This window comes from Mytilus californianus, unplaced genomic scaffold (genome assembly GCF_021869535.1).
Source record: "Mytilus californianus isolate M0D057914Y unplaced genomic scaffold, xbMytCali1.0.p SCAF_5, whole genome shotgun sequence".
Classification (NCBI taxonomy): domain Eukaryota; kingdom Metazoa; phylum Mollusca; class Bivalvia; order Mytilida; family Mytilidae; genus Mytilus; species Mytilus californianus.
The window spans coordinates 66,160,990-66,186,811 of NW_026262701.1; the positions used below are offsets into that span (position 1 = coordinate 66,160,990).

General features: G+C 33.6%; 1 protein-coding gene and 2 long non-coding RNA genes across 3 annotated transcripts in view; all 3 read right to left on the reverse strand.

Moving 5' to 3' along the window:
- Window positions 1–1,313: 1,313 nt before the first annotated feature.
- Window positions 1,314–25,822, reverse strand: part of LOC127701332 (26S proteasome non-ATPase regulatory subunit 7-like) — a 102,719-nt gene continuing 78,210 nt past the window's right edge. Inside the window, exons 5-6 of the mRNA XM_052205223.1 lie at window positions 22,803–22,894; window positions 1,314–1,831 (exon numbers count right to left, since the gene is read on the reverse strand). Coding sequence (XP_052061183.1) covers window positions 1,360–1,831; window positions 22,803–22,894 — 564 coding nt within the window. The 3' untranslated portion in view covers window positions 1,314–1,359. The remainder of the gene's footprint in view (window positions 1,832–22,802; window positions 22,895–25,822) is intronic.
- Window positions 2,724–16,382, reverse strand: LOC127701382 (uncharacterized). Its single transcript, XR_007981999.1, has 2 exons — window positions 15,436–16,382; window positions 2,724–3,191 (listed from the first exon to the last, which is right to left on the reverse strand). It is a non-coding gene; the product is annotated as an uncharacterized LOC127701382 (long non-coding RNA).
- LOC127701391 (uncharacterized) lies at window positions 6,349–12,350 on the reverse strand. Its single transcript, XR_007982007.1, has 3 exons — window positions 11,722–12,350; window positions 8,907–9,007; window positions 6,349–6,459 (listed from the first exon to the last, which is right to left on the reverse strand). It is a non-coding gene; the product is annotated as an uncharacterized LOC127701391 (long non-coding RNA).

Below are 25,822 nucleotides of genomic sequence, written 5' to 3' on the forward strand. Positions count from 1 at the left end.
TAGTGTACTACTATTGGGACAAATAATATCAAAATTATAGAAAAGTCTACCAGCTCTAACTCAAAATATTGACAATTATATGTTAAGGGGGTCTAAAATTCAGTTTGACAGATTCAGACATACTAGTTTTTGACCTTTTTTAACTGGACCAAATCACTACTTAACATAAAGATTCAGCACCCAAATTTTTTTAACATGTAATATCATCCCCTTACTTAATATTTCATGCATAAAATATAAAGAAATAAATTTGAAAAGTGTATGAAAAAAATTTGCAAGTTATACACTGTCCACACTAGGGACTATATTTGTAGACAACGAAAATCTAAGGACGATAACTGTGTCCTCGGACCAATAACTCATGTAAGGAGTCATCAAATGGTTACCTTCCTTAAGAAATTTATGTGCACAGTTTTGATAGATGTACATTTTCTAGATAATATGCAAAATACGTCTGAATTCATCATTTAAGGGCAATAATTTGTATAAAATTTCTTCAATCATATTGGCATTTTTGTAGCTCTTGTATTAGTGATTACCTTTGTTGTTTACAGTTTCTATGGATCTTTTAAATAAAAAGTTCAAGATAATATGCAAAAACTTGAAAATATGTCTAACTATTGCCATTGAAGGGTAATTACTCTTACAAGGAGGCATCTGATAATTTTAATGGGGATAGATTTCAACATTCTGAGCATTATCACTTACTATTTATTTTGGTTTTCAAGATACATGTATTAAGACTATTTATGCTATTTATCCTTTAGGCCTTATGTTCTTTTTTTACCCATTGGGGCCATGTTGGTTGATAGGCAGGAACAAAAAACATGAACTTTATACTAGATGCCCTAAGTTTCAGGTTAAGTTTGGTTGAAATTGGTCCAGTGGTTTCACAGAAGATTTCTTAAAAAGCTTACATGTATGACAACAACGGATGATAAGTCCTTGAATGGTGAATTTGATAATCATTGTTAATCTAGTAGCTTTTTTTTAATTGGTTGATGAGTATGTCACACCTGCTATGTGCTAAACAGACGTGTTCAATCATATGATAATAAACAGCTGACCACTCTGTACTTTTAATCCCTGCTGACTGTGAAAAAGCAGAAACTCATTCTAAATATGCAATGAAATATTTGCCACAAAACATTAAGCAGACAAAAATAAACACATATTAATTAAGTCTTTATTTGATATGACTGTAAATCAATCTAAAAACAACCCCAGCCTAATCAAGGAAAACACACTCCACAAGACCCCAGAGGTGATCTCTATCAGTGTACTTTACATGCAAAAAGGTAAATGAGATCAAGTTATAAATTTAATTCTTTATTGAAACAAATACAAATACTTAAATAGCTACTTTTTACCAGTGGATTTACTTCCAGATTTTATGTCACTTTTTTCAGTGCTCTTTCCTTTTTGAGAATCTTTCTTTTCTCCATCTTTTTCATCTTTTTTTATGTCTTTTTTATCTTTGGATATATCTTTTCCTTCATTTTTCTCTGCATCGCGATTTTGTACTTTATTACTTATTAGATTATGCAATGCAATGACAGATCGGATCAGCGAAGCAAGATAAACAACCAACATCTGATCATTGGTTTTCACATAAACAGACTTCACAAAGTCCTGCAGATTAACGTCTGGCAGTAAATTAAACACATCTTGCAGCTGATAAATGATTTGATGATTGACTGGTAGTTGACCTGATGATACTTTCTGTAGATAGGAATTAATATCAGTGATGTGAGAGTGAAGACCTTTCAGTCCCATCAGTTGGTTTGTAATCCTCTGGGACAGTGAGCCAACTGATGTATCTTTAATGTCTCTGAAATTTTTAGAAAACAAGTTTAAGTATTCTCAAAAATATTTGCTGAAAATCTTTAGTATCATTCCTATGACAATTCTTTAGAACATGTTCAACGCATTCTCCTCCTCAAACTGTAAATCATCATTGAATATGTACTACTATCAGCAACATAAATCAGGAATATTTTTTACATGAATACCTTTGATAACACAATGCAAATATCCCTTAAAGGGGCATAAGCTGGAAACATTGTGCGCAGCCAAGAAACACCAAAATATTTTTAGAGAAGCTTTAGTACCTTTAGCTATTTACATAATCTCACCAAATATAAAGTTATTTTTCCTATCTAAATCATACACAAATAAACAGCTGCGCCATGAGCGCATGATACGCCCTCTGCTTTTTAAAAGAATAAAGTTCAATAACTTCTCAATGTCATATCAGAAATTCATGAAAAACTAAAGGGAGGTTATATTAATAGATATAAACCAGTCACCAAAGTTTCAAGAAAACTGCTCAAAGCACTTTAAAGATATTGTCCAAAAACTGGAAAATCACCCCTTTTTTATGAATAAAATCCCATCACTTGGAAATGTAAAATCGAAAATTTATAAAAATTGAAAAGGAGCTTACGTCAATAGATATAAACAATTCACCAAAGTTTCATAAAAACTGCTGAAAGCATTTTTAAGTTATTGTCTGAAAACTGGAAAATCCCCCTTTTTTTAGTGAATAAAACCCCAATAACTCTGAAACGTAAAATCTCAAATTTATAAAAATCGAAATGGAGCTCATGCCAATAGATATAAACAATTCACCAAAGTTTCTTGCAAATTGGTGAAAGTGTTTTTGAGTTATTGTACGAAAACTGGAAAATCCCCTTTTTTAATGAAAACAAGAGTGCACACGCTGAAATGTCTCGCCTTCTTTACTAATCATTGATATTATGTTGATAGTCCTAAATATAAAGCTTTATTACAACTGTCACATAAACTTAACATTAACCAAGAAAACTAAACATTGACCAATGAACCATGAAAATGAGGTCAAGGTCAGATGAACCATGCCAGGCAGACATGTACAGTTAACAATTCTTCCATATAACAAATATAGTTGACCTATTGCTTATAGTTTAAGAAAAACAGACCAAAACACAAAAACTTAACACTGAGCAATGAACCGTGAAAATGAGGTCAAGGTCATATAAAACCAGCGCGACTGACATATAGATCATATATTTTTTCCATACACCAAATATAGTTGACCTATTGCATATAGTATTAGAAAAAAAGACCAAAACTCAAAAAATTAACTTTGACCACTGAACCATGAAAACGAGGTCAAGGTCAGATGACACCTGCCAGCTAGACATGTACACCTTACAATCATTCCATACACCAAATATAGTAGATCTATTGCATACAGTATAAGAAAAACAGACCAAAACACAAAAACTTAACTATAACCACTGAACCATGAAAATGAGGTCAAGGTCAGATGACACCTGCCAGTTGGACATGTACACCTTACAGTCCTTCCATACACCGAATATACTAGACCTATTGCTTATAGTATCTGAGATATGGACTTGACCACCAAAACTTAACCTTGTTCACTGGTCCATGAAATGAGGTCGAGGTCAAGTGAAAAACTGTCTGACGGGCATGAGGACCTTGCAAGGTACGCACATACCAAATATAGTTATCCTACTACTTATAATAAGAGAGAATTTAACATTACAAAAAATGTTAACTTTTTTTTCAAGTAGTCACTGAACCATGAAAATGAGGTAAAGGACATTGGACATATGACTGACGGAAACTTCGTAACATGAGGCATCCATATACAAAGTATGAAGCATCCAGGTCTTCTACCTTCTAAAATATAAAGCTTTTAAGAAGTTAGCTAACGCCGCCGCCGGATCACTATCCCTATGTCGAGCTTTCTGCGACAAAAGTCGCAGGCTCGACAAAAAAAACATAACTTGGAAACTTAAAATCTAAAATTTATAAAAAACGAAAGGGAGCTCACGTCCAAAGATATAAACAATTCACCAAAGTTTCATGCAAATTGGTAAAAGCGTTTTTTGAGTTACTGTCAGACATGTTGACGACGGACGGACGGACAACGATATACCATAATACGTCCCGTAAACGGGCGTATAAAAATGATGCAAAACAAGTAAAATCAAGAAATTTTGCAAAATATACAAATTTTGACATGGTTTGTTGCTATGGTTACTCGTTTTAATGTAAAAATATTCTAATCACCTTGTACCGTAGTATTGTTGGTACAAATTCAAGAATATTTATGGTAACTTTGAAATTTGCACTAATATTTGGGTTGAATAAGGGCATTATTGCCCCCACTCTTTTAACCTCTAGCCGATGTATAATCAATTATTTATTAGAAATCATGATCTCAAAGCAACTAAGAACTTGTGAAATCCAGCGTTAAGCTTGTACAAGCGTAATGTTCTATGATTTCTCAGTTGTAAACAGCATTAATAAACTGTTAACACAGAGATGTGTCTCGCCTATTTGTTATTTTGATAATGCAAATGTTGAAATTAAAACAGCAATACTTTAACATGCAAGTTATGCAAATATTCAAAGCCAATGAACCATGACTGAAGGTACAGGGCTAAACAAATCTCCATAGAAATGAGATGTGCCAATGCTAATATAAATGCATACCAAATACCATTGACTTTTCATAAGTCAATGCCTTTAAACAAACCTAAACACAAACATTAACTTGTAAACTATGTAAAAGTTTCAAAGTCAATGAACCATGATGAGGGGGTGGGGCTATATTATCTCCATGGAAAAGAAACTTGCAAATCCCAATACATTTGCATACCAAATATCATTGACTTAACATTAGTGGTTCATCTTAAACTGACCTAATCACAAACTAATACATGTAATTTAAGCAAACTATGACTGAAGGTACTGGGCTAAATAATCTTCATGGAAATGAGATATGCCAATGCTAATACAACTGCATACCAAATATCATTGACCTACCACTAGTTGTTCACCTGATGATAAACTAGACCTAATCACAAACTAATATATTGTTGACGCTGCCGCTGCTGCCAGAAACGGCATACCTATATGTCTCGCTTTTTTGACTCTGCAAGAAACCAAAATATCCTAGTTTTTTTGCCTCTTTTTGACCCCTAATTCCTGAACGGTTTGGGCCATGACCCCCTAAATCAATCCCAACCTTCCTTTTATGGTATGGAACCTTATGGTAAAATTTCATAGAGATCCATACTATTATACACAAGTTATTGTCCTGAAACAAGAACAAGAGTGCACATGAAATGTCTCGCCTTCTTTACTAATCATTGATATTATGTTGATAGTCCTAAATATAAAGCTTTATTACAACTGTCACATAAATTTAACATTAACCAAGTAAACTAAACATTGACCAATGAACCATGAAAATGAGGTCAAGGTCAGATGAACCATGCTAGGCAGGCATGTACAGCTAACAATTCTTCCATACAACAAATATAGTTGACCTATTGCTTATAGTTTAAGAAAAACAGACGAAAACACAAAAACTTAACACTGAGCAATGAACCTTGAAAATGAGGTCAAGGTCAAATAAAACCTGCGTAACTGACATATAGATCATAAAATATTTCCATACACCAAATATAGTTGAACTATTGCATATAGTATTAGAAAAAAAGACCAAAACTCAAAAACTTAACTTTGACCACTGAACCATGAAAATGAGGTCAAGGTAAGATGACACCTGCCAGCTAGACATGTACACCTTACAATCATTCCATACACCAAATATAGCTGACCTATTGCATGCAGTATTAGAAAGAAAGACCAAACCTCAAAAACTTAACTTTGACCACTGAACCATGAAAATGAGGTCAAGGTCAGATGACACCTCCCTCATGAAAAAATGGTGTCTGAATTCTGTCTGACAAGTATTCTTAATTATTCTTATTTTTTTCTGAATAATGTCTGAATGGCTGTAATAATGTACATTTATGCAAATGTCTGAATTTTTGCTGGATTTCGGACTTTTAAGGAAAAATTCAGAACTTTCATACGAACATTCAGACAAAAATCAGAATAGCATTCAGACAAAAATCAGAATAATGTAAGAATAAATTAAGACATTATTCAGAATGAATTCAGAAAACTTCTGAACTTAATCAGAAAGATTAAGAAATAATCAGACAACATTCAGAAATATCCAGACAACATTCAGAAATATCCAGACAACATTCAGATGGATTCAGAAAGATTCAGAAGGATTCAGATATATTCAGAAAACATTCAGAATGATTCAAAATGTGGATATCCATACAAAACTTTGAAACTTATACAACAGAAATTCCCCTAAAAATCTAAAAAGAAGTTCTTGAAGTTGAATGAAAATCAATGTGCTTACACATTGATGATGGTCAAATACCCATAGCCTCTAAACAATAATAAAAAAATCCAAATTTTCAGGAAGTTTGTAAATTAATAGTTTCAATAACATAAAATTCAAACTTTAAATTTTCGATTCAATTTTATTATCTGATATGGATCTGTGATTCCCTGGTCTGTTCTTTTCCTGCCTCTCTTGAGTCTCCAGCTCTCTTTTCTTTATGAGTAAATTCCCTTCAAAATAGAACAGGATCATTTCACATAAAAAATTATATCAAGTAAGTGCAGGTATCTTGTGACCTGAGTAAATAAACTAGAGGCTCTCAAGAGCCTGTGTTGCTCACTTGACTCTAATTAGGTTTTTGAAATCATATAAAAAAAGATAAAAATCATAACAGATACTTAAATAATGATAGAGGCCAAATTTGGTTTAATATTGCATTCCATTCTGTGGTTCTCTAAAATAAGACATTTGTATTTATTTCTCAGAGGGTCTTATGTTAAGCTAAGTCCCCAGCTGGCAGCCATCTTGGATGATGGATCGCTACAAAGTAATAACACTTGGTCAGCACCTCATAAGGAACATTCATGCTATGTTTGGTTTCATTTCATTCAGTAGTTCTCTAAAAGAAGACATTTGTATGTATTTTCCATAGGGTTCTATGTTAAACTAAGTCCCCCGCTGGCAGCCATCTTGGTTGATGGATCGTCTACAAAGTAACAACACTTGGTCAGCAGCTCATAAGCAACATTCATGCTATGTTTGGTTTCATTCCATTTAGTGGTTTTCTATAAGAAGACATTTGTATGCATTTCCCATAGGGTCCTATGTTAAACTAGGTCCCCGGCTGGCGGCCATCTTGGATGATGGATCGGCTACAAAGTAACAACACTTGGTTAGCATCTCATAAGAAACATTTATGGCTTTTTTATGCTATGTTTAGTATCATTTCATTCACTGGTTCTCTAAAAGAAGACCTTTGTATGTATTTCCCATGGGGTCCTATGTTAAACTAAGTCCCCTGCTGGCGGCCATCTTGGATGATGGATCGGTTACAAAGTAACAACACTTGGTCAGCACCTCATAAGGAACATTCATGCTATGTTTGGTTCCATTCCATTCAGTGGTTCTCTAAAAGAAGACAATTGTATGTATTTCCCATAGGGTTCTATGTTAAACTAAGTCCCCCCCTGGCGGCCATCTTGGATGATTGATCGGCTACAAAGTAACAACACTTGGTCAGCACCTCATAAGGAACATTTATGCCATGTTTGGTTTCATTCCATGCAGTGGTTTTCTAAAAGAAGACATTTGTATGCATTTCTCATTGGGTCCTATGTTAAACTAGGTCCCCCGCTGGCGGCCATCTTGGATGATGGATCGGCTACAAAGTAACAACACTTGGTTAGCATCTCATAAGAAACATTTATGGCTTTTTTATGCTATGTTTAGTATCATTTCATTCACTGGTTCTCTAAAAGAAGACCTTTGTATGTATTTCCCATGGGGTCCTATGTTAAACTAAGTCCCCCGCTGGTGGCCATCTTGGATGATGGATCGGTTACAAAGTAACAACACTTGGTCAGCACCTCATAAGGAACATTCATGCTATGTTTGGTTCCATTCCATTCAGTGGTTCTCTAAAAGAAGACAATTGTATGTATTTCCCATAGGGTTCTATGTTAAACTAAGTCCCCCCCCCCCCCTGGCGGCCATCATGGATGATTGATCGGTTACAAAGTAACAACACTTGGTCAGCACCTCATAAGGAACATTTATGCCATGTTTGGTTTCATTCCATGCAGTGGTTCTCTAAAAGAAGATATTTGTATGCATTTCTCATAGGGTCCTATGTTAAACTAAGTCCCCCGCTGGCGGCCATCTTGGATGATGGATCGGCTACAAAGTAACAACAATTGGTCAGCACCTCATAAGGAACATTCATGCCATGTTTGGTTCCATTCCATTCAGTGGTTCTCTAGAAGAAGTTCAAAATGTAAAAAGTTAACGACGACGACGGACTTCGGGCCAGGTGAGGTAAAAACAACTTCAAGCTAATAAAAGAACAGAATTCCAATGTCCCCTGTGTTGCATATGTCTTGTCTGCCCAGGGACAACAACTAAAATTCCACAAATTCTTGTTTGAACTGTTAGTAATTCTCTATAATATTTCTTTCTATTTCCCTAAATCCAAATCTTGACATTGATGATGTAAGCCATTGATATACATTTTATAAAAATCTGGCATAAATTTTACATATGAGTGCTATTTTCTATATAAAATTAACATTTCTAAGAGACTTAACTCCTATTAAAATAATTTATAACCTCTGATATTTCGACTTGTCCCATATACACATGTATTGCTTATACAAATTTATAGTACAATGTACATGTATTAGTTTTCAATGTATATGCAAAAAATGTAGGAATTCATTATTTCAAATATATTTGGAATTTTAGTGCTTTATATTGTCATGTGTAATGAATGTGTCAGCGTTATAGCTAAATTTAAGGTATTGGCTTTAAATTTAACGGCTGTATGGTGACCTATAGCTATTATTGCTCTCATCTACATTTGTAAAGCATTTATATAGTACATGTAGATAGTTGTCTCATTGGAAAACATACCACACTTCCAGCTTATTTTTATACTATTAAAACTAAAGCATGTACATACCAGATACTGTTGATCTGCACCATTTTTCTTTTTAATAGTTCTGTTGAAAATCATGAACATAAAGTCATAAGTCTCATTCACTGACGTCTGACGAGCCAATTCTAAAAATTAAATATAAGTATCAATACCGACACCTAAATTTATGAATTCTTATAAAATATTCATCAGTTGTCAAAGTGAAAATCAAAAAGAGCCATCAGAAAACACTTTGTTTAAATGTGATGGGTTGTGTTTTTTTTAGAAAGATATATTGGAAATAATCAATTAAAGTTTTATCAGTGCTGATTGAAAACAAAAAGTGTCTTACGACCCCCTTCGCTTGGAACCTAACAGCCCATACTGTGATTTTAAATAGATAACGCACAAGTAACATGTGCAACTAATATATATAATCGAAGGTAAGTTGACATCAAAGTGAAGTATTTGCGACTGGATGTAAAGCAAAAAATCATCAATTTAATATTCTTTCCAAGATTAACCATTTTTAGTGTAAGTATAGTTAGGAGAATTAATTTTTACAAAGTTTTCATTGTTTTACCAGTACTATTTTCATAGAGCTTACGCTATATGATTTTGGCACTAATATACTCATTGACTATGCCAAGGAGAAAAAATGAATATTTGTATATTCTTATAAATTGTAAGGTTGCTGTGACTTATTTTGTGTCTCTTCTGTGTCATTCTTACCTCAAAACAATTGGTGTTTTCCCACATTATCATAAACGCATTGATGCAGATCATCTTTCATCTAACTTCAAATGGCCCAGATCTTTTAAAAGAAGTGAATATTGTTTTTTATTGTTATCAATCAATTAAAACCATACTAAATATTATTTTTAAACACATGCACATTTAACTTAAGCTACAACAATCTCTTCAATCATACGTATGTTCTCTATAAAATAGTATGTGTGGTTCCAGTTACATCTAAAAAAAAAGTTAGGGTAGGTAGGTAGGGATTTAATAGCCTACCATATTCTATGTGCCTGTACCAAGTCAGGAGCATGTAATTGAGTGGTTGTTGTGTTTTGCTGTTTGTCATATTTGTTTTTCTTTTAATGTTTTGCATAGTTTGTTCGAATATTGTGCCACAACACCACTGTCCCGGCTGGTGCAATCAAATTTAGTTTAACTCCACATTCTATATGTGCCTGTCCAAAGTCAGGAGCCTGTAGTTCAGTGGTTGTTGTTGTTTCATGTACTGTCATGCAATATCTCTTGTTTTCGTTAATTGTTTTGTAATAAATTGGACTTTTAATTTTCTCAATTGAATTGTTTCATATTTTTCTTGTCATGACCGATTAAAGCCGTCCATACATGGTATAGGTTTGCCTCATAGTTAAAAAGTGACAAACAAATTTTACAGGAACCTTTGTAATGTCCAGTCATGGTGGATAAATAGCTATAAGTTGTATGGTCCACACACAAGTCACAAAAATAAGAAAAGTAGGAAGTGCATAATGACATACTTGTATTTAGTCTTAGACATGTTAGATGCATGATTATTTTTATTAGTTGTTAGTGGCTTTGAACTAGCTGTCAGTTTATACTTCAAGTACTTTCAGATCAGTACTTAGACCTGCCACGTCCACTCTGTGTTTTTGTTAGATGTATTTTATTTGTATCCATCTGATGAGTTAAGTGCCTTTTTCAAGGCCTAAGGCCGTTTGTTTTCTCATTTGAATTGTTTTACATTTGTCATTTCGGGGCCTTTTATAGCCGACTATGTGGTATGGGCATTGCTCATTGTTGAAGGCTGTACGGTGACCTATAGTTGTTAATTTCTGTGTCATTTGGTCTCTTGTGGAGAGTTGTCTCATTGGCAATCATACCACATCTTTTTTATATACACCTTATCCCTATTCCCGGCTGACCCGAGAATCTGTCCTGCTTGAACTATTGACGTCATACAACAATCCCTTTTCCATTGTGGCGTCATATATTTTGTATGATGATGTCAAAATTTTACGGGGAACCTGTGTGAAGTCCAGTAATGGCGGACAAATAATGATAAGGTGTATTGTAATTAAAATACTGTAAATTCAGAATTATTGCGTGCATTTATTATTGAGATATTGTCATTTAAACTAAAGTGCGATTTTAAATTTTGCGATATTGAGACAAATCCTGTTCACTTCATATACAAAATTTCAAAATCATTAATGCGAGTTTAAATTATTGCGATTACAACCCTGTCGCATTTTTCGGAATAATAAAAACATCGCATTAATTTCTGAATTAATAGTAATACTTTTTGTGAAATCTTTATTAAGAAATTTTTAATTGTTCGTTCATCATGAAATGGCCATTTTATTTTGCGTTCTTCCGTGCAGATACCCACCCCCCTTTTACGCCCCTCATTGAATGGTAAGTAATTTCATTGCTTTTCTGTGACACCTTGCTTCTGCTCAGCAAGACTATAAACATAGCCTTAAAACTACAAGACCTCATAATGATTTGGACTATGTTTACCCATATTATATTACATGTTTTGAATTTTGCATTGAATAAATATTGTATAATCTGACTTTATAAGGGAACGACCATTCAATATTCTGTTACAGGAGGAGGCAGGATGAATTTTGGAATATTTATTTTGTGATTCCTGATTGTTTTATTTTTTTGTTGTAAAAAAAGATATTTTCACACATATTTAAGTCTTAAATATCTTTTATTTTGGTGGGTAAAATAATTTTTCATTCTGATATCTTTAAGGGCAAGGCAAGATTATTCATTTTCCAAATCCACTGCTCCCACCCACAATATTAAATGGCCGTTTCCAAATAAAAAAATTGTCATTGAAATGGACTCATACCCGTTGGCGTTTCGTTGGGGACATCATTATTGACATTGTTCTTAGCCTGTGCAGGCTGTGGTGGATAGTTGTATGTGCGGTTGGATTGACACTGACAGTTCACAAGTTGTAGTCAATTTTCTGGGCAAGTTGAAAACCATCTTCTGAATGGCAGACCACATCTTTTCCTATGATTATGAAGGCATTGAAGCTGTTATATACAAAGGTTCTTGTTAATCTGTTCTGCAGCGTTCTTTCGTCGTCTGCGTCACAAGATCTAGATCTCAGCAGTGTTTTAACATGAAAACCGACTCCGAATCATTTTCCGGATTATAGACTTTTACGCTCACCGATTACTATTTAAAAATCGTCGGGAATAAATAAATCGTACAAGGAAAATCTTACCTAATTTCTGAATCTAATATAATACACGTGTTATAGAAGTCTTAGCTTACTTGTATGATTAATTTGTGGAGATTTTCAAGCAATTTACTATTAATATCCGTCTACTGAAATTTCCAGTGTATTTACTGGGACTATTATACTAACTGTTCTTCTTTTTCCGAATACGGGAGTTAGTAGAGTCCTAGGTGGGAGTGTAAAACTTCCCGGAACCTGTGTGCTATGTACATATGGACTTAATTAAAATTAATATAACAAGGAAAAAATAGTTAACAATAACATATATATATATATATACATTATGTACAGTGGCTTGGTAGTTTAATAAGTTGTTGTGGGTCCTTCAAATGATATTGTAATAGTCCCAGGTATTTACCACTGACGTATTTTACGTAGGAAGTTATACAAATGGACAGGAAAAACGGGATTTTTTTTAGGCATTTATCATTAAAACAATTAACCTGCTAACCGAGTTTCTGTGAAAAAAACGGCCTGGAGTCCGAACATCAAATCTGGTTGGGTACCATATCGTTTGTATAGACTGTCCCTGTGCGAACTGATCGTATATAATCCACTTATAATAAAAGGCAACTTTTAAAAACGTCATCATATTTTCCCTACTGGAGCCTCACCGATAATTGATTCCTGTCAATCAAGTAAACATTTAACCCGGTATCTTAATTTCCCACCAATCTTACCTCGTGCAGTCAACACGCTTTTGTATTTCGATGTCAGTTATGTTTAACATTTCTATTTTGAAAGCAATGTCAAGTCCCAATGCTCAAGCAGTTGATTGTATAATTTATGCAATACACAAATCGTATCAAAAACGAAATTTTTGTAAGCGATGTCAATTGTTAGTTGATAGCATAATTTCTGCAATAAATATTACCTTTTAAAAACGGAATTGACTTATACTTAGTAGATCAATGATTTGATCTTTTTTGGAATTTTAAAACTTGTCGGTGAAAAAACCCAATGAATAACGGGCGATCTGAATCTGATGAAAACTGTTTGTTATTCACCCAAACTTTTATATTTGTTGAATTTATTGAAAACAAAACATTGCTGATGAAAGCAGTGCCGAAATTTTTCTTTAAAAATATATATTGGAATGTTATCAGTGAAACTCGGCTTACACTTTTTATCTCGTGATCTAGAAATAGAAAAACTAGAAAAAAATTCCCGTAATTTTACTAATAAAGGAGCTATTATTTGATGTTTAGGGGGAGGGTTAGGATGGAATTTGAAAAAAAGAGTTTTGAGTAAAAAAAAAAGACACGATGAGCAACTTGGCAAAAAAAGGCAGGACGAAAATTTATACAAAAAGTCAGGATAAGAAAATGGCAGGACTGATTAGAGCGAAAATAAGTATTCAGGACGGAGATTACAACTAAATAAAACGCAGGACAACATTTTTCATCCTAGCCCCACCCCCACCCCTAATAATCAAATGGTAACTCCCGAAGTGGACGTATGTTTTTGACAAACAACAATGCACTTTTACTCTGACAGCAGCAAAAGTGTGAGACACATATGGTTTCATAGAAACCATTTACATTTTTTTTTTAATATAAAAAACATTCCAGACATCAGTTGTTTAATTTTTATTAATACTCGTCAACGAATATTCCATATTTTCTTTTTTCCTCTTGTCTGAAAACATTTTACATCGTTAAGCTGTTCTTTCGTTAAGCTATTCTTTCGTTTGACTGCATCTGTTTTGACCTTGAAAGAGTATCAACATAATGGGAGGGGGGGGGGGGGGGGGGGTCTTTTGGCTCTCCATATATACTGTGCCGCTTTCAATGGGTATCTTTCAATTAGATCAGATCCAAATTGTATATATGTGATAATCTGGGAACTATGTTCCTGGTGATAACTAAGAAATAAATGAATGACGATGAATGGGGTTTAAAATACCAGCAGCACCTCTGTACCTAAATTGGGTCACTTCTTAGGAATTTCGAATATATCAATGGGGTCCTATTTCACGGATCAACATGTTTGTTAAATGCAATGAAACAGATATAATTGCTAAGAACGACATTTCTCTTTGTTTTATATACAAAATGGCATTCCTTTTATACAGTTATCCTCGATATTTTTGCACATTGAAAATTTCGTAATACACAGGAATACAGAAACGATAATTCCTAGAGTTTCGTCTCTCCTTGAAGAAACAAAAAATCGAGACATATATATAGGTGTGCTGTTTCCGGCATCGGCGACGGCAGTGGCTTTGAACAACGTATTACAAGTTAATTTGTCACTGTGAAACTTTTGCTTAGTTTACTTTTATTAGTTTGATAAGGTCAGTTTATGGGGAACCACTAGTGGTAGGTCAATGATATTTGGTATGCAGTTAAACTAGCATTGGTGCACCTCATTTCCATGGAAATTATTTGACCCTGCACCCTCTGTCATGGTCTATTGACTTTGAAACTTTTGCTAAGTCTTCATGTATTAGTTTGTGATTAGGTCAGTTTATGGGGAACCACTAGTTGAACTAGCATAGTACATACATCCTCATTTCCATTGCGATTATTTGACCATACCCCCTCAGTCATGGTCTATAGATTTTGAAACTTTTGCTTAGTTTACAACTGTATTAGTTTGTGATAAGGTCAATTAATGCATGGGGAACGTATTGTGATATGTCAATGATATTTGGTATGCAGTTTAACTGGCATTGGTACATCTCATTTCCATGGAGATAATCTGACCCTGCTCCATCTGTCATGGTCTATTGATAATTGGTATGCAAATTATTTATTAGCATTGGCACATTTCATTTCCATGGAGATTGTTTGGCCCTGTACCTTCAGTCATGGTTCATTGACTTTGAATATTTTGTATTACTTACATATTAAACTATTACTATTTTGATTTCAACATTTGCATTTTAGTGTCAACATAACAAAAAGGTTAGTCATCTGTGTCAACAATTTATTAAACATAGTTCTGACACATTTAGAAAAATTAAGACATTTTTCAGAAGTTCTGAATTTGTCTGAATCATATTCTTACTGATACAGACAGATTCTCAATTCGTCTAACATTCTTAAACATAATTCTGACACTTTCAGAACAATTCAGACACTTTTCAGAAGTTCTTAATTTGTCTGAATAAAATTCTTATTGATTCAGAAATATTCAGCAAAAATCCAGAATTGTCAGCATCAATTCAGAATAGAAATATCGGGATTCAGAAAAATTCAGACACCATTTATCATGTAAGACAATTTCAGCAAAAATTCAGACATTTTCAGACAAATTCAGACAATAATCAGAATTTTTTTTTCATGAGGGCTGCCAGCTAGACATGTACACCTTACAATCATTCCATACACCAAATATAGTAGACCTATTGCATACAGTATAAGAAAAACAGACCAAAACACAAAAACTTAACTATAACCACTGAACCATGAAAATGAGGTCAAGGTCAGATGACACCTGCCAGTTGGACATGTACACCTTACAGTCCTTCCATACACCGAATATACTAGACCTATTGCTTATAGTATCTGAGATATGGACTTGACCACCAAAACTTAACCTTGTTCACTGATCCATGAAATGAGGTCGAGGTCAAGTGAAAACTGTCTGACGGGCATGAGGACCTTGCAAGGTACGCACATACCAAATATAGTTATCCTATTACTTATAATAAGAGAGAATTTAACATTACAAAAAATCTGAACTTTTTTTTCAAGTAGTCACTGAACCATGAAAATGAGGTCAAGGACATTGGACATGTGACTGACGGAAACTTCGTAACATGAGGCATCCATATACAAAGTATGAAGCATCCAGGTCTTCCATCTTCTAAAATATAAAGCTTTTAAGAAGTTAGCTAACGCCGCCGCCGCCGGATCGCTATCCCTATGTCGAGCTTTCTGCGACAAAAGTCGCAGGCTCGACAAAAATGCTTGTTTTTGGTACTATTTTGACCCCTCATTCCTAAACAGCAAAGACAATAATCCCCAAAATCAATCCCAACATTCCTATTGTGGTATGCAACCCTGTGCTACAATTTCATAGATATCCATACACTTATACTCAAGTAATTGTCTGGAAACCAAAATGTCTTCGTACGACGACGCAGAAAACTGCCATAATTTAATACGAACGCAAAATTTTGCAGTCGTATAAAAATGCATGCTACTTATGAGCATACAAAAACAAATACATATTTACAGTGTTCATAAACAAATGTATATTATTACGAGGATGAAATCGGTAGTAATGCTATCAACAAGAATTTACGCACTACTTATTGGTTTTTAATGCTGTTTACAACTGAGAAATCATAGAACATTACGCTTGTACAAGCTTAACGCTGGATTTCACAAGTTCTTAGTTGCTTTGAGAATAAATAATTGATTATACGTCGGATAGAGGTTAAAGGAGTCAGGGAAATAAGGCCCTTATTCGGCCCAAATATTAGTGCATATTTCAAAGTTACCATAAACATTCTTGAATTTGTACCAACAATACTACGGTACAAGGTGATTAGAATATTTTCACATTAAAACAAGTAACCATGGCAACAAACCATATCAAAATTTGTATATTTTGCAAAATTTCTTGATTTTACTTGTTTTGTATCATTTTTTGTGTATGATTTAGATCGGAAAAATATGTGCCCACCCAAGAAACAACTTTATATTTGGTGAGATTATGTAAATAGCTATAGGTACTAAAGCTTCTCTATAATATTTTGTTGTTTCCTGGCTGCGCACAATGTTTCCAAAAACATGAAAAAGGAAATATGGTTGGAAAACTGCAAAAAATCACCAGTTTTCTTTGTTTTTCGTGAAAAGGGCCCAAAAATCTGGTGTAATCCATTATGTTTCTTGATCTTATGCATTTACAAACATTATGTGCAAATTTGGATACACCCGCAGAGGTCCAACCCTGAACAGTTTGGGCAAAAATGGACACAATATTCAAACTTGATACCGGTCTGAATTTGGATTGTAATTAGATATTTGATATATTATAGGTTTCTGAATAAATGTAGTCAAAGAACTTGAAATTGGTTATACGAAAGATTTCTTGCTGTTGTGCAATACACTGTGCTGTTGGGCAATACTTAGTAAATCTGTTGTCAGACTATAAACAAATAAAATCTTATAACTCTGAAATGTAAAATCAAAAATTTATAAAAATCAAAAGGGAGCTTACAAAAATAGATATAAACAATTTACCAAAGTCTCATAAAAAATGCTGAAAGCATTTTTGAGTTATTGTCCGAAAACTGGAAAATCCCCCTTTTTGTAATGAATAAAACTCCATAAATATATATTCTGAAATTTATAAAATGAAAGGGAGCTCACGTCAATTGATATGAACAATTCACAAAAGTTTCATGCAAATTGGTGAAATTGTTTTTGAGTTATTGTCCAAAAACTGGAAAATCCCCCCTTTTTTAATGAATAAAACCCCAAAACTCGAAAATGGTAAATCTGAAATTTATTAAAAACGAAAGGGAGCTCACCAAAGTTTCATGCATATTGTTTAAAGCATTTTTGAATTAATGTCCGACATGTTGATGACGTACGGACGGACAGACGGTCAGCGGTATACCATAATACGTCCCGTAAACAGGCGTATAAAAAGTATTTCAAGATAACGCCAAAATAGCAAACAAGCACCATTGTTTTCCTTTTTTGTCAAATGCTTGTAAGGTTTTGTGTCATGAAATAACCTGTATTTCCAGTGTATATAATGTACAATGGCAACAAAGGTGGTTTCAGAATTCCGATTCATTTCACCGTTGAGGTGCAATTTTACGTCAAATTCCTTCAAAATTATTTTTAAGATTCCTCATGAAAATCTAAATTGAGATTTATAAAGAAAGAGGTAAGGCCAATTGTCTGGTATTTGTTTCACTCATAAAGTCAAAATGCAAAAGTTGTCAAATCCTACTAGAATTCAAATTCTTTATCATATTCCTCAAAAAATTTCCAACAATTGAAAATGTAATTCGATGATATATGTTGATGTTGCAGGCATTTTGATACAAAACTGAATATTTAACATATTTTGTGTAAAACTTTGCATCGAAGGACTTCACTATCAACACGAAATAATGCATATAAAAAGACAATACATAACTCTGCTTACAACATGATTTTGGTTTTGGTGAGAATGTCCTTCTCATACATTTTTGGATAAATACACAAATTGACGGTTTTAGATCACTGTTATTTAATTTACAAGAACAATAAAATGCTCTGCTGAGCGCAGCTGGATACAACCGCAGAGGCCAAACCCTGAATAGTTGGGGCAAGTATGGACACTACATTCAAGGTTGATACAGCTCTGAATTTGGATTGTGATTAAATATTTGACACAGCATAGGTTTCTGACACAGAATGAATGTGGTCAAAGAACTGAAAAATGTGAAATTGGACTTTTACCTATTATGGTCCAATATCCAAAATCTAAATACACGGTTAGATTCAGCATTTCCAAGTACATCAAGAATTCAATGTATTTATTCATTGATGGACAAAAATTAGCTAAACTTTTAAAGGAGTTGGCTTCATAAAATTATTTTTTTTATATATCGCATTCTGCAAATCAATTTATACAGAATAGCAAACTAACTTACCATAAAGTTCTTAAAAAAATTGACAAAATAATGAAAATTAAATGCTTCGCCAAGCGCAGCCTGATACGACCACAGAGGTTGAACCCTGAACAGTTGGGGCAAGTTTGGACACAATATTCAAGCTTGATACTGTCTGAATTTGGATTGTGATCAAATTTTTTACATAATATAGGTTTCTGACACAAAATAAATGTGGTCAAAGATCTTAAAAATTTGAAATGGGACATTTAATTTACCTAGTATGGTCTGATATCCAAAATCTAACAACATGGTGATATTCAGCATATAAAAAAACACCAAAAATTTAATTTAAGTTGAAATCAAACAAAGTTTAATTTTGAACCCTTCAAACCTTAATATGGACTAATTTGAAAACAGGGCCCAAAATAAAAAATCTAAATGCACAATAAGATTCAACATATCATAGAGCCGCAATAATTCAGTTTTTGATGAAATCAAAAAAAGTTTAATTTTGGACCCTTTGGACCTCAATGTAGACCAATTTAAAAATGGGGCCCAATATCCAAATTAGTAATACAGGGTTAGAACCCCCAAAAATTAATGACTTTAAATTAATCCCATTGAAATTGGTTAAAAGATTTGTATTTATTTTCAATTGAAGATTTCTTGCTATTGCGCAATACTGTGCTGTTGCACAATACTTAGTTAATCTGTTATATATAATAATTTACACACCCTGTTTGGTGTGTATTTCCTGCCATATCAGTATTTGTTGCTTTTATATATAAATCAGAAATAATCAATGTAAAAATGGAAAATTTTTTGGGGAAAAAAACCCCCCAAAAATTATGAAAAATAATCCCCCCCCCCCCCCCCCCCAAAAAAAAATGGAAAAATGTACAATGTCAGAGAGTTTCATAAACTTGAACACAAGTTATTGTCTGGAAACTAGAAAAATGCTTGTTTTTTTCCCCTTTTTTGTCCCTAATTCCTGAACGTTTGGGCCTTTACCCCCAGACTCAATCCCAGCCTTCCCTTTGTGATATGGAACCTTGTGGTACAATTTCTGAGAGATCCATACACTTACACACAAGTTATTGTCCGGAAACTACAAAAATGCTTGTTTTTGGCCCCTTTTTGGTCCCTAATTCCTAAACTGTTTGTACCATAACCCCCAAAATCAATCCCAACCTTCCTTTTGTGGTATTGAACCTTCTGGTAAAATTTCATAGAGATCCATTCACTTGAACACAAGTAATTGTCCCGAAACCAAATGTGTCTTCGGATGACGACGACATGATAGCATTATAAATTTTTTGTGGTCGTATAAAAATCTAAATACAGTTAGATTGGACATATCAAAGAACACCAATAATTCAATTTTTGATGAAATAAAAAAAAAGCTTAATTTTGGACCACAATTTGGACCAACTTGAATACTGTGCCCAAAATCAAAAATCTAAATACACGCTTAGATTCAGCACAACAAAGAAACCCAAGAATTCAATTTTTTTTAAATCAAACAGTCTAATTTTGGACCCTTTGGACCTTAATAAGGACCAATTTGAAGACAGGCCCCAAAATAAATAAAATGCTCCGCTGGGCGCAGCTTGATACGACTGCAGAGGTCGAACCCTGAACAGTTGGGGCAAGTATGGACACAACATTCAAGCTTGACACAGCTCTGAATTTGGATTGTGATTAAATATTTGACACAGCATAGGTTACTGACACAGAATGAATGTGGTCTAAGAAATTAAAATTTTTTAATTTACCTATTATGGTCAGATATCCAAAATCTAAATACATGGTTAGATTCAGCATATCAAAGAATCAAAAGAATTCTATTTTTGATGAAATCAAACAAAGTTTGTTTTTGGACCCTTTTGACCTCAATGTGGACCAATTTGATAACAGGGACCAAAAATCAAAATACATGATTAGATTCAGCATTTCAAAGAACCCCATATATTCAATTTTTGTTGAAATCAAACAAAGTTTAATTTTGGACCCCAACTTGGACCAAATTGAAAACTGTGACCATAATCAAAAATCTAAACACATGTTTAGATTCAGCATATCAAAGAACCCCAAGAATTCAATTTTTGTTAAAATCAAACTAAGTTTAATTTTGGACCCTTTTGACCTCAATATGAACTCATTTGATAGTGGGGCCTACAAATAAAAAATCTAAATACATGGTTAGATTCAGCATATCAAAGAACCCCATATATTCAATTTTTGTTGAAATCAAACAAAGTTTAATTTTGGACCCCAATTTGGACCAACTTGAAAACTGGGCCCAAAATCAAAAATCTAAATACATGTTTAGATGAAGCATATCAAAGAACCCCATATATTCAATTTTTGTTAAAATCAAACTAAGTTTAATTTTGGACCCTTTTGACCTTAATGTAGACCAATTTGAAAACTGGACCCAAAATTAAAAATCTAAATACACGGTCAGATTCGGCATAACAAATAAATTAATGTGGTCATAGATTTTACATATTTAATGCGCCATACTGTGCAATTAAAGATTACTTCTTGAAATTTTTCAATATTTGAAATCTGAAAAAAAAATAATATTTGAAGAATAATTCTTTTTAATTTCTGAAATCTGAAATGAAAAAAAATTGACCCCCCACAATTTCTTTTTAGCTTCCCCCCTCCCTTTTTCCCCCAAAAAAATTCTTTCCCTCAAGATATGGTCATAATCTCAATTCAAATTTCCAATGGAATTTGCAACCATAATTACCCATTTAAATTTACCATAGTGCTAACTTAATATATTTTATAATAGAATTTAAAATATGGTGTCAAATCTTTCATATGGATTTTTTTGTAAAAAAAAAAAGATGCAACATTTGCAGATATTTTTACTGGTCTTCCTTTAGAAATATGCATTTCTTTAAACATAATTTAAAAGCAGTGTAAGGGAGGTAATTCAAATGATGTATTTGATTTATCTCCCTTACACTGCTTTAAATTATGTTTTATACTAAAGTATTCGTCCATTAACCAGGACAACCTTGTTTTTCCCCCTTTTTTGCCCCTAATTCCTAAAGGGTTTGAGCCATAACCCCCCAAAGCAAATCCTAACCATCCCTTTGTGGTATGGAAACTTGTGGTATAATTTCAGAGAGATCCATACACCGTTCCACAAGTTATTGTCTGGAAACTAGAAAATGCTTATTTTTGGCCCCTAATTCCTTAACTGTTGGTACAATAACCCCCAAAATCAATCCCAACCTTCCTTTTGTGGTATTTAACCTTATGGTAAAATTTCATAGAGATCCATTCACTTAAACTAAAGTTAGGGTGCGAAAACCAATGTGTCTTCGGACGACGACGACAATGACGATGCCAACGTCATACCAATATACGACTGTGGTCGTATAAAAATCAAAATACACAGTTAGATTCTGCATATCAAAGAACACCAGTAATTCAATTTTTAATGAAATCAAACAAAGTTTAATTTAGGACCCTTTAGACCTTAATATTGACCAATTCAAAAACAGGGTCCAATATCTAAATTCTAAATACACAGTTAGATTCAGCATATTAAAGAACCCCAAGAATTCAAGACTTTGAATTAAACCCCATTGATATTGGTCAAGAAATAAGCAATTTATACTAAGTATTACAAAAGTATTGTTTTGGCCTCTTTTTCCTAAACTGTTAGGGTCATAACCCCCAAAATCAATCCAAACCTTCCTTTTATGGTATGGAACATTGTGGTACAATTTAATAGCAATCCATAGACTTATACTCAAGTTATTGTCCAGAAACCAGAAAATCCTAGTTTTTGGGCCCCTAATTCCTTTAATCAGTATTGGTATATGCATTTTCATAACCAGGAGTTACATTTTTTGTTCAGCTAAATTAATCAATGAATGATGGATTTTCAAGGAGAAATCTAAACTTTCCATTGAATAAACTTTAGGGAGAACAAAAGCTATTGTATTTATTCAATGGGACTGCTCAACTTGCAAAATTTTAAATGGACAGATTATCTATAACTGATTCTGGGAAAGGTTTCATTTCTTTCGCAATAACAATTTCTACCTTTTTTGTTACAAACGCATACTTTTTTTTTATAGGTACATACCTAAGTAGATGTTCTACTCCAACTTCTTCTGCTTCCTCAGCACCTATTTCACTTGGAACATGGTCAAATGTTTTTGATGTTGGAGTTCCATCCTAAAAGTATTCACATGCGTGAAACAAACAGCCATCAAATGATTTCTGTGATACATGAAAGTCATTAACAACATTACAATAGCAATATAATATAAGATTTCTATATTTTAAACAATTGTTACCTTCCACATTTACAATACATTGCAACAGTCTGAACAGTAGACTGCAGGACAACAGCTACACATTACTTTAAAGCAAAAGTTTTATAGTCAATAGACCATGACTGAGGGGGTGGGACCAAATACTCTCCACAACTAGATGCTCTAAAGAGCATGTGTTCCTCACCTGCATCTTGAACAATGGCCACTTTTTAGTAAAAATCATCATTATAATTTATAGGGGAATAACTCTATTTAAGAGCTGACTGACAATTTCAGTCATATTGACATATTTATAGATCTTATCCTGCTGATCATTTTTCTTCTTTTTAAAGGTTCAATTTATCTATTTACACAAAAATGGTAAAAATTATCAGTAAAGGGCAATAACTCCAATAATGAGTTGACTTAAGATTTCATCCATGATGGCTTCCTTGTAGATCTTGTTTTCCTGATCATTTTTGATGTTTGAAGTTTCCATCTATCTATCATAATTTTGAGATAATAGGCAAAAATGCAAAAATTAGAAAACAAGAGGCTCTCAAGAGCCTGAATCGCTCACCTGTAATTTTTTGCTTAAATCTTTCATCAATGATTATTTTTGCTTTTCAATATATTTTAATGAGTGGCTTAAAAATGCCATTTAAATGTTCTTTGTATCTGTCATATTTTCTTCAAAAGTAAAACTAGAGGCTCTCAAGAGCCTGTGTCGCTCACCTGTATTTACTGATGCTTTGGAAATCATGTAAAATAAGGTTAAAATCATAATTAATAGTATTAGATATTAGATATTATAATGATATCTAAGATAATAACAAAAAACTGCAAAATTTTTGTAAAATTACTAACTCAGGGGCAGCAACCCAACAACAGGTTGTCGGATTCGTCTGAAAATTTCAGGGCAGATAAATCTAAATCTGATGAACATTTTTGCCACCTGTCAGATTTGCTCTAAAAGCTTTAGTTTCAGAGATATAAACCAAAAACTGCATTTTACCCCTATGTTCTATTTTTAACCAAGTCGGCCATGATGGTTGGAAGGCGGGGTCATCGGACAAATTTTTTAAACTAGATACCCTAATAATGATTATGGCCAAGTATGGTTAAATTTGTCTCAATAGTTTCAGAGAAGAAGATTTTTGTAAGAGATTACAAAAATTTACAAAAAATTGTTAAAAATTGACTATTAAGGGCAATAACTCCTAAAGAGGTCGACTGACAATTTTGGTCATGACAACTTATTTGTAGATCTTACTTTGCAGAACATTATTGCTGTTTACAGTTTATCTCTATCCATAATAATATTCAAGATAATAACCAATAAAATGCTCCGCAATATTGTGCTATTGGATATTTCTTGCTATTGCGCAATACTGTGCAATTGAAGATTTCTTGCTATTGCGCAATACTGTGCAATTGAAGATTTCTTGCTATTGTGCAATACTGTGCAATTGAAGATTTCTTGCTATTGTGCAATACTGTGCAATTGAAAATTTCTTGCTATTGCACAATACTTATTATATAATAATTTACACATCCTGTTTGGTGTGTATCTCCTACCATATCATTATTATTTGCTTTTAAATATAAATCAGAAATAACCAACTTAAAATCGAAAATTTTAAAAGAAAAAAAAAGGAAAAAAGAAAAAAAATGAAAAAAAAAAAAAAATCCCCCCCCCCCAACTTTTTTGAACCCCCTTATGATTCATCACCCCCAAACTCAATCCCAGCCTTCCCTTTGTGGTATGGTACCTTGCAGTTCAATTTCAGAGAGATCCATACACTTGAACACAAGTTATTGTCTGGAAACTAAAAAAATGTGTTTTTTGGCCCCTTTTTGGTCCCAAATTCCTGAACGTTTATGGCAATTACCCCCAAACTCAAACCCAGCTTTTCATTTGTGATATGGAACCTTGTAGTACAATTTCAGAAAGATCCATACACTTACACACAAGTTATGGTCCTGAAACTAGAAAAATGCTTGTTTTTTGCCCCTTTTTTGGCCCCCAATTCCTAAAATTTTGAGGCAATTACCCCCAAAATCAATCCCAGCATTCCTTTTGTGATATGGAACCTTGTGGTACAATGTCAGAGAGATCCATACACAAACACACAAGTTATGTCTGGAAGTTACAAAAATGCTTATTTTTGGCCCCTTTTTGGCCCCTAATTCCTTTACTGTTGGTACCATAACCCCCAAAACCAATCCCAACCTTCCTTTTGTGGTATTTAACCTTGTGGTAAAATTTCATAGAGATCCATTAACTTAAACTAAAGTTAGAGTGCGAAAACCAATGTGTCTTCGGACGCCGCCGAAACGACGCCAGACGACGCCGCCGCCGACGACGACGACGACGTCATACCAATATACGACCACAAAATTTTTTTTTCGGTCGTATAAAAACTGCAAAATTTCCTTAAAATTAACAATTCAGGGGCAGCAACCCAACAACAGGTTGTCAGATTTGTCTGAAAATTTCCAGGGAGATAGATCTTACCCTATGTCAGATTTACTCTAAATGCTTTGGTTTCAGAGATATAAGCCAAAATCTTCATTTTACCCCTATGTTCTATTTTTAGCCATGGCGGCCATCTTGGTTGGTTGGCGGGGTCATCGGACACATTTTTTAAACTAAATACTTGAATGATGATTGTGTTTAAGTTTGGGTGCATTTGGCCCAGTAGTTTCAGAGGAGAAGATTTTTGTAAAAGTTTACGGACGACGGACGCAAAGTGATGAGAAAAGCTCACTTGACCTTTCAGGTCAGGTGAGCTAAAAATGCATTTTACCCCTATGTTCCATTTTAGCCATAGTGGCTATGTTTCTT